Source organism: Nicotiana sylvestris, chromosome 2, assembly GCF_000393655.2.
Source record: "Nicotiana sylvestris chromosome 2, ASM39365v2, whole genome shotgun sequence".
Taxonomy (NCBI): Eukaryota; Viridiplantae; Streptophyta; class Magnoliopsida; order Solanales; family Solanaceae; genus Nicotiana; species Nicotiana sylvestris.
This window is the reverse complement of record NC_091058.1, coordinates 148,312,017-148,322,176: the sequence shown is the minus strand read 5'-3', so window position 1 is coordinate 148,322,176 and position 10,160 is coordinate 148,312,017. Positions and strand designations below refer to the sequence as shown.

The 10,160-nt window shown below is 37.1% G+C and overlaps 1 protein-coding gene and 1 non-coding gene across 2 annotated transcripts; both read left to right on the top strand.

The window, feature by feature from the left end:
- The first annotated feature begins 343 nt into the window (after positions 1-343).
- On the top strand, positions 344-8,037 carry LOC104211091 (T-complex protein 1 subunit zeta 1-like). Its single transcript, XM_009760089.2, has 15 exons — positions 344-613; positions 696-759; positions 2,059-2,194; positions 2,694-2,845; positions 2,946-2,993; positions 3,309-3,401; positions 4,197-4,303; positions 4,390-4,504; positions 4,591-4,677; positions 5,719-5,923; positions 6,052-6,146; positions 6,943-7,011; positions 7,120-7,227; positions 7,318-7,436; positions 7,672-8,037. Exons 1-15 carry the CDS (start codon positions 480-482, stop codon positions 7,745-7,747), a joined length of 1,608 nt encoding a protein of 535 aa, XP_009758391.1. The 5' UTR covers positions 344-479; the 3' UTR covers positions 7,748-8,037.
- Positions 2,395-2,500, top strand: LOC138886646 (small nucleolar RNA snoR69Y). The gene has a single exon (XR_011405695.1). It is a non-coding gene; the product is annotated as a small nucleolar RNA snoR69Y (small nucleolar RNA).
- Positions 8,038-10,160: the final 2,123 nt, after the last annotated feature.

Sequence of the window (10,160 nt, the reverse complement as noted above, 5' to 3'; positions counted from 1 at the left end):
AACACAACCGCTCTCTGGTATATCTAGTTTTTGTAATAATAATGTATTGTCTAGGACCGATCTTCTGTCTAGTAATGATCCCCATGTAGGGGTACTTGTAGTAAATCCTAGTATTACTAGTTTAGTTAGTTCGATGCCTATGATGCATCATGCTCCATGTACTCATGTTACCGTTTAACTTCTATTAATATTAAGTACTTCTTTACGACCAAAAAAAAATTTATTTTTCCTTTTAAAATGGTAATTCCGGGCGGTCCATTAAGTGTTAAACCGGCTGGATCGGTCCAAAAAATAAAAATAAAAATAAAAATAGAAAAGGAAAGGAAAAAAGAAAAGGGGGAAAGAAGAACCCTTGGAGAAAGCCCTTAAACCCAGCCCTCACAGTTGAGAAACAAACTCTTACCACACTTGCCTACTTCTTCTATTTCTCTTTAAACTCTCCCGCGATCTGTATTTTCTCGCATTGCAAATAACTGAAGATGTCTGTAAAGGTACTGAATCCAAATGCAGAGGTGCTCAACAAATCTGCGGCGCTTCACATGAACATCAACGCCGCCAAGGGTTTACAGGATGTTCTCAAAACCAATCTTGGCCCTAAAGGCACCATCAAGATGTCAGTTGCACACACACTTTTTTTTTGGCGTTGATTTCATCTTCATATTTATTAGAGGCTTTAATTTTTTGTTTGACGACAGGCTTGTTGGCGGTGCGGGTGACATTAAGCTCACTAAGGATGGTAACACATTGTTGAAAGAGATGGTCAGTTCTTCCTTTCTTCAAGCATTATGTCATTTCTGTTCCCTTCAATTTTATGACTTTACAAAGAAATGACTAGGTTAGGGGGGGGGGGTTAAATTCGTAAAAAGTAAGACTCTGGTGCAAATGAAGAAAATAGTGCATACATTAGGGGCGCAACACAGAAACAACTGTTAGAATTCCACACCGGTTAAATGTATGAGCTATAGTATATGGTCTTGAGAAATACTCACATGCGAGCTAGTTTCTGAGCTTGAGCTAGGCCCAAGGTGCATTTTGCCAACATAGTATCACCAAAAGTGGATCCACATTGTTGAAGTTTATGGGTTGCTACCACAACCTCGACCTCAAGTTAATATACAATAATAACTGTTTTCACAGTTGAACATTTATACACATATAGTGGATTTCTTAATGCACATATAGGGTCTTAGCAAAAGATACCGGGTTCTCCTGAACCCATAGGTTATACCAGAGATCCGTCCACCTCTAAGTATCACCACCGGACTTATTCATGATGTTTGGCTACTTGTTTGGGCTCCCATGTTAACTCCAAGCTCCACATGGCTAGTCTTGGGTATGAGGGGGCTGTTAGAATTCCACATTGCTTTAAGTGTATGATTGTTGTCTCCTTGTATGGTCGTAGGAAATACTCCCATTTTAGCTAATCCTCGTGGTCGACTTAGGCCCAAGTTTTTTTTTTGGCCTTTAAAATGTATTCTTTTTTTGTTTTTGGGTATTTTGCTTCTTGCTTTTGCCTTCCGTTACGTTATCAAACAGGTTGAGTTCATGCTGTTTGTGGTGTCAGATATTCAGTGTTAATATTGTCACTTGGCAGTGTCCTGAAAATTTGTTTACGGATTTGCATGTTGATGCAGAGATACGTCTGGAGTTTAGAGAATTCCTATTTGTGTTAAAAGAAAAATTATTGAGTAGTGGGTACTGAAGTGAAATGGGCTCAAAAGGAGAGGAATAAATATAGACTTCATATAGCCAACCCCAACTAGTTTGGTATTAAGGCGTCGATGTTTCTATTTTGTGTTCACAGAAGTCAAAATCAATATTTAAATCTTTTCATGGAAGTGGAAACTAGGTCTTGTGACAAGATCTATGAACTTCTTAAGAACCAAAGCTTGTCTTAGCCATGTGAGCATATCACTGGTGACTCCATTAATGTGGCTAAATTTATAATATTTATTTTGAAGATAAGATTTTGTCCTTGTGGAGGATAAGTGGAAGATAATTGTTGTTGCTCCTAGGTAGTTGGTTTTAATTTCCTTTTTTATTAACTTAAAACTGCAGCAAATTCAGAACCCAACTGCAATAATGATTGCTAGGACTGCTGTAGCTCAAGATGATACTAGTGGGGATGGTACTACATCTACTGTGCTTTTCATTGGGGAGCTCATGAAACAATCTGAACGATGCATAGATGAAGGTTTGCCATATATTATTTTACTTTTCCAAGCAACTTTATTGCTATTCTTTTGATGCATTCTACACATTTAAGAGAAAAATAAAACACGGAACTTTGCTACTCTTGTTCATGAAAATAGCCCTCGAGCTTATGATGGTTTATGCACTCCTCCTTTGAAAAAGAATGAATATAATTGAAAGAGACCAACTCTCAGAAGAAGGTGCGACTGTGATGATGATAACATTTTTTCTCAGCTCATTACGAGACCTTATTTTTAAGGTCTAGAAATATACTCCGTTTCCAACACATATATGTCTGAGCTTCACCCTCATCATAAGAAAAGAAGAAATAAAAAGAAATATTTTCAGAAAGAGAAAAACATTCAATGAAAGATTCATTCTTTTTACTTACTATTTCAGTGACAGTATTACTTGTAGGATCCTTATGAAATCTTATGCATAAGTATCTGCTATCTGTTTTGGGTTAATTTAGGTTACCAATGCTTGTCCTTTTCTTGCAGGGATGCATCCTCGTGTGGTAGTTGATGGTTTTGAAATAGCAAAAAGAGCAACTCTACAATTTCTCGAAAAATTTAAGACTCCTGTAGTGATGGGTAATGAGCCAGATAAAGAGATATTGAAGATGGTTGCAAGAACGACATTGAGAACAAAGGTTTCTTCCGCGATTTTAATTTGATATAGATTTTGCTTCTGCTGTTGATATGCTCTCCCTTTCCTACTGGTGCTAATGCCAATTTATTATTTTGGCGCAGTTGTATGAAGCACTGGCTGATCAGCTAACTGACATTGTTGCTAATGCTGTGAGCATCCATTCTTATTAGTCATCAAAATATTTGATCCTTCTATTTGGTCAGGTTTTATATCCTCTTTGAGACATGGTGTCCTGGGGAAGAGGGTCCGGCTGATGCTGATATCTATCATGTCTGAAAGTTAGATGGATCGGTGGTCTCTGAACGGACAGAATTCTTTTATTGATCTATTTGGCATAAGTCCTGTAGTAGGGGAGAGATAAGCCTAAGATTTAATGATCTGATGATTTTCCTTTTGCAATGATGCATGATGAACTATATTGGTTGTTTTTGGTTCATTACATACTTTGCAACTTTGTGTGATAGGTGCTCTGCATTCGCAAGCCTGAAGAAGCTATTGATCTTTTTATGGTTGAGATAATGCACATGCGTCACAAATTTGATGTGGACACTCGTTTGGTATGTGGAATGCTACTCTTGGCTTTTCTACAATTTGATTGACATTTCTGTGAATAGTGAAAATAGTTGTCAGATATTGACAATGATAACAACACTGAGCAGAATAATGAACATCCTATTCTGATTAGTCTTAAACTCTTGGACTGGAATCAGAGTTACAAATTTCAAAATGATTGGCGATTCCGGAGCAGATACTACTTTTCAAATAAAATTTTAAATGCATGAAAACGAGTTTAATGTACCTCTTTCTAAGTTTAGGTGATGGTAAAATAAAGAATGCTGTGTACCGAAAATAATTTTACTCTGAGATTACACTTCTTTAGTTTTTTAAAGTTGGATTTTATCTAGGATGTTGCGGAAGGAAAGTATGACGGGCCTTGTTTGAAAAAAAGTAGGTCGGTCTGATTAGGGTAGAGAAAGTGAAAAATTGACCTAACACATCTAGTGATAGGCATAGAAAGTGAAAGATGCATATATTAATAAACCTTGGGTTAATTGACCAGAATATGAAAGGAGCTGACGAATATTCTAACCATGTTGGAGGTCTTGAAAAGAGATGGTGTAATGCTTGTTTTTTGCATGCAGCCATGTACATTTCACTAAGTATGCCAAAATGCCTATATGTGGATGCACTTGCCTCACTTCTGCATGATATTTCGTGCTGCCAGATGAAGAAGAAAATTTTGTTTTTTTTTAATTTTTTTTCTTTCCTCCTTTTGCCCAGGGCGTGGGAGGTGTCAGATAAAAGTCGCGCTAATGTTTAATATGTCACCTCATTGATTTTGCTGCTTTTAGGTTGAGGGTCTTGTACTTGATCATGGTTCAAGACATCCAGACATGAAAAGACGGGCAGAGAACTGTTACATTATGACTTGTAATGTCTCTCTTGAATACGAGAAGAGGTAATAGTGTTTATCCAGATTCACATTGCTTAAGTTTACTTGGTCTTGATGAGTTCATACCATTGATCAATCTTCTCCTTTCTCAGTGAAGTAAACGCAGGCTTTTTCTACTCAAATGCAGAGCAAAGAGAGGCAATGGTTGCTGCAGAGAGGCGTTCTGTTGATGAGAGGGTGCAAAAGATAATTGACCTAAAGAACAAGGTATGCTGTGCAGGTGGCTATTTGGCATTGCTCTATATTAGTGTAACAAAATCTGTATAACGTTCAATGCTGCTGGTTCCCTGCAGGTCTGTGCTGGAAATGACAACAATTTTGTTATCATCAATCAGAAGGGGATTGATCCTCCATCTCTTGACATTCTTGCTCGGGCAGGAGTAAGTTGTCTTTGCTCTCTTTATTCAGTTTGTAGTGAATTTGCTAGCTGATTCATTCAGTCTACCAAGCATGCAGCCTTTTCCATTTTGGTTTCTCTGGTTGCTGTGCTAGCATTTTGTGAACTAATTAGTCTGTTTGATTATGTCTATACAACTTGGGCTTGTTTTGATAAAATACGGAACTGCTTACAACCCCTTTATTCCTCTCTTTTCTTCCTTTGTTAGGCATACAGAAAAAAAGGCAAGGGGACAGGGCCTTAGTGGAAATAAAATGCTCGAATAGATCCGAAAAACTCCAAATCTCTTCATGAAAAGATAAAAGATATTTGAAACTTGTGGAGCTCTATTATGAACTGCTTAGGACAATGGAGCAGTTGGATGGGGCTTGCTTGTCTCTTCTCTTTTTCTTTGTTAGAAATTCAAAACTGATTTATTGCATTAGCTTAGTGCCTTCTCAAATCATTTGTTTTCAACACTCAAAAAAAGGTTCTGTGAGAGCAATATGCAATGAGCTCTCGCTTTTATTGCGTAAGTTCTGTGCCTTTTCAGATCATTTGTTTTCAGGACTCAATCAAAGGATCCATGAGAACATACGCAATAAGCTCTCTCTCCATTTTATCATGTGCAACAGCTTGAGTTGGTTGAAATATTGAGACTATTTTTATTTAGTGATGTTTTACCCAAGGTTTCCTAAAATGCACTGTGCTCAAGCACCTGCATGCAAATGCAAGTTTTTACACCTTTAGCTCTTATTTTTAGTAATTTCCTCTGTTGCTTAAATAATAAAGGGTAGAGTTTGACACCTCTCTTTAATGCATTATCACAACTCACAATGGAAAATTTTCATTCTGTCTGGGCCTTGTACCATTCAGTACTTAGGATCTTCTTTCCCAAAGTGTTTTTCCCCTTTAAACTATAGATTGCAATTTGAACAGTCAAACTGGAGATTGCATGACATAAATGTATGACATGAACATAAAAACTTGTCTTCTTTCGACTTTCCAGAACATTTTATGTAATCATACTTGTTTCATGTTCTAGATAATCGCACTTCGAAGGGCAAAGAGGAGAAATATGGAACGTTTGGTTTTGGCTTGTGGTGGGGAGGCAGTTAACTCTGTTGGTGACCTAACTCCTGATTGCCTTGGCTGGGCTGGGCTGGTCTATGAGCATGTTCTTGGTGAAGAGAAGTATACCTTTGTAGAAAATGTCAAAAATCCTCATTCCTGTACTATTCTTATCAAAGGTACTCTTAGGTGCTTATTGATTGTTAAACCATTTTGCTGATTAATTGTATTGTTGGTTCTCGTGATGCTTATCATCATCGTGAGCTGGAGCAGTAGATCTTAACCTGCAGTGCTGTTTTTTTTACAGGGCCTAATGATCACACAATAGCTCAAATCAAGGATGCAGTTCGTGATGGACTAAGGGCAGTCAAAAATACCATTGAAGATGAAGCAGTTGTACTCGTATGTTACTCATTGCCAAATATAAAAAAATAGTTATTTGATCAGCAAGATGGATATCTGTGTGATTCAGCATGGATGCTCCTTCACATGATGTTTGTACCTGTTTGTCTGTTGTTTTTTGCTGCTTGTTTATCTTTGATGACCAAAATCTGCATGCATCCCAGGGCTTTAGTCTAGTGGTAAGAGTGCAACCATGACGTGTGGATTAGGCACGCCACGGGTTTGAACCATACTAGACATAAGTGTGGTATTTAAGTGGAAAAGGTAGAGGGCAGGCCATTTATCCACCGACTTTTAAACCGTGTGTCATTGGCCCTCGTGGATTTCTTGGTTCTCAAAAAAAAAAAAACCTGGATGCATGGGAGCATGATCCGGTTTATGCGAGTATATACTGCTAGAGATCATGATAATCCTGTGCATCATTTGTTATCTTCTCAGTTGGGGCCTCAAAGTAAGTGTCAGTGTCTTATGTTGAACATTTACGAACAACGATGTATTGAAAGGGAAGGCTTTATTGACTTCATAACCTCAAGTTCTCTTTTTCCCTGATTAATGGAGGTTACAGCTTCAACAATCAATCAATCAACTCGGACTCCAAAACTAGATGTTATAATTTAATGGATTTAATTTATATGCCTATATCTGGTTATGGAATTTAAGCTTTCTCGTTTTTTCGAGTGTTGAAGCACAATTTGTGATTGTAATATGAAAATGAGGTTATGCAATTCCTCTTTTTTTGATGAAGGAGGTTATGCAATTCCTCTTACTGAGGTGAGTCTTGAATGCTGTCTTTCAGGGTGCCGGGACCTTCGAAGTTGCAGCTCGTCAACACCTGATTAACGAAGTGAAAAAGACTGTTAAAGGGGTGTGTGTATATGGATTTATCACTACCACTACTTCTATCTGTTAAATATCTTCAAGTATTGTATCTGTCTTCTCACTCTCTATGTTTGTCTCGATAATATACGTACAGCGTGCTCAACTTGGAGTGGAAGCTTTTGCTAATGCCCTCCTTGTGATACCAAAGACACTTGCTGAGAACTCTGGCCTTGATACACAAGATGTGATCATAGCTCTAACGGTATCTAGATATTACTTCCAATCCATCTTTCATGCATGCAACAATGGATCCTTTATGTCAGTGTCTTTGAAACATCTCAACTCTTTTCAGGGAGAGCATGACAAAGGAAATGTTGTCGGACTAAATCATCACACTGGAGAACCTATAGATCCACAAATGGAGGGTATATTTGACAACTATTCCGTGAAGCGTCAGATTGTTAATTCTGGGTATGTGAGAACTTTCCATTCCTTTTTTGTTTGCTGTGCTGCATGTACATGTTTTATGCATGCTTAAATAGCATCAACTCTGCTGGGAAGTCCTTTGCAGTGACCATTGATCATTTCCTGGAGTTTGATTTCTCTTGTTCTTCGATATCCCTTAGCCTTTGAAATGCCACAAAAGGGAGAAAGCCTTTTGTTCTTCTGTATGTGTCTACTTACTATACTCTTTTCTTCTTTACAGGCCTGTTATAGCATCTCAGTTGTTACTTGTTGATGAAGTAATTCGTGCTGGACGAAACATGAGGAAACCAAATTAGTTTTCTGTCTGAAGATATACTTCAAAAATTTTCCTGTAGTTTCCGTCTTCGTATTGTTTTTTTAGAGTTATCTAGGGGGAAAATTGAAGAAAAAAGAAACAAAGGTGAGGGCGGGGATGAAAAAGGTGTGGAGAGTTAGTAGTGTTCATCGGTCGATTTATACGGTTTCTAAAGATTTCTATTCAGTGTTTTTATTTTTTGGCTTTTAAAAATGTTATACCAGTATCGTACCGAAGTAAATTCAATTCGATATGGTTCGGTATTTTATTTGTGGATTTCAGTTTGTGCGATTCGACGACTTCGGTATTACCTTTTAAAGTTATATTCTATAAACCAAATTTAAAATTGGCGATTAAACTTGTTATACATGAAACTGATTTTTCAGGTTTGATGATTTACTCAAGCAAAAAAGAAAATAAATACTCCATAACAGAACAAACTAAATAAAAACGTTAATGATATTTCATTTTAAAACAAGAGTTTCTTTCTTTGCTTGAGAAGATAAGAAAAAACACAAGACACAATATTATTGAAGCCAAATGTCTTGAACTATAAAGTTTAAAATGAATATGTTTGTAGCCATCCAAAAAATTGATCTAGAAATTTTTACTTATCATGTTTGCTAAGGAAATTGCACAATATCTAACGGTTAGAGCAAATTCTTGGATTATGATCAGAAAAGGCTCGGATCACAGAGAGTGTTTATGCAGCGGTACAGTTGATATTTGAAGTCCCAAACAAGGTGGGTTCAAGCCTAAGGTTAATAAAGCACTTACTTAAGGCTCAAAACTTGATTGTCCAAGTGGATCAAGTCATTTTATCATTCCAAAGTATATTTGAATTATTCAAACGTATGAAATTTTTTACATTTATTTTATAGTGAAATTAAGATTACGAGATGATAACAATAACAACAAATCAGTATATTACTATAGGTGGGGTCTGAATCCTAAGATGACAAAAATTTGGTGAACACTGGGTTTCTCCAAAGTTACACTTGTCAAAAAACCTACCAAGGAGATGGCTTGAAAATTTTCAAAAATGCTCTCAGGCACATTCCCTAAGGATGCTCTCTTTCCTACTTCCTAGGTCCGTAGAGCTGCTCTTTCTGGTGTACTCTCTCATCGGAATCTTCCATTTCTTTCTTAAAACCTAGTGTTCACCCACTGTGAGCATTGGTTAAAATTCTACTTGTTTTATTAAGTTTAAAACATTGACCAAAACACACCAAATTGTTAATCCTACTATGAGGGAGAACAACATCATCTACTTTGCGGTGGGATTCAAGTCATATGACATTGAGAGATGCTCATCAAATGCTGAAGAATGGTACGAGTGGACAGAATAAGGATGGAATCTAATTAGAAGAACATTCAGCAGGAGGAAGCTGGTGTGATTGTGCGAAAACTTAAAGGAAACATCAAAGATGAAAGGAAACTATGTGAAAAGATGGAAAACCAAGGATCATTTCTCAGAAATATTCTTCGCCAGGAACTACAACAAGCACGAGCGTTATATAACCATCATTAGGGTCCAAGGCGGGGAGGTCTGTTATTATAGTTCTAGAGGTGTCATTTAATGTAGGATGGCTAGATATTGCAACAAAAATTGAAAGGTTCATTAATAGCGGGCTACAGAGGAATGTCATCAATGCTCCCAAAATCATTGAGGAATGTCTTCTTTACTCAAACACTGTCAGAAACCATATGTGGGCGAGCAGAGACATGAATAAAGAAGTTGTCCAGCAAGAAGAGGACACTATATACATCTCTGATGATTCAACACACAATGAATTACTTGACAGATGCTTGGTGGGGTTCATCCCAGAAGAAAGCTCTGAAATTGCAACTTTGTCGGAAGTTCGTAGATGGGCATCTAACTCCTGGAAATAAGAACATGGAACCAGTATCTATGAGATGGACCAGAATCGAAGTTAAATGACAAGAGGAATTTTACGTGAAAAATTCCCCGCTCAACGGGATAAAAATCACGACCTACCCTTGTAGGATTTCAACTTTACTACTGAGCAACTTTCAGATTACAACCTATGCAACCTAGGAATTAAACTCTTAATTTCTCAGTAACTTGTAATACACCTATTACAAGCCACTTTGCAATAACTCTATTACAAAGACTTTAAAACTTGACTAACTCTAGCCAAGACTTAAACACGCAGGTTTAAGGTTTACAAACATGTTCCTATAAAGTGCTTCTAAACAAGCTGGATAGGAATTATAATTTGAAGAAATATTACAAAATTACAACTCAACTAAGGACACACAATAACTCAATGTGGGAATTGGTCCGTAGTTGCTTTGTTCTTTGTTCTTGAGGCACTTGAAACTTGCTTGCTGAATGGTCACGTGAGTGAGTTTGTGTAGAATCTCTAAGTGTTCAAGTGTCATTGTTTTAC

What these genes read in the sequence shown, in the direction of transcription:
- LOC104211091 (XM_009760089.2), top strand. Translation starts at nt 480, where the DNA reads ATGTCTGTAAAGGTACTGAATCCAAATGCAGAGGTGCTCAACAAATCT. An exon ending in GAACGACATTGAGAACAAAG is followed by an intron (nt 2,846 to 2,945) that starts GTTTCTTCCGCG and finishes ATTTTGGCGCAG; the next exon opens with TTGTATGAAGCACTGGCTGA. An exon ending in TGAAAAAGACTGTTAAAGGG is followed by an intron (nt 7,012 to 7,119) that starts GTGTGTGTATAT and finishes ATATACGTACAG; the next exon opens with CGTGCTCAACTTGGAGTGGA.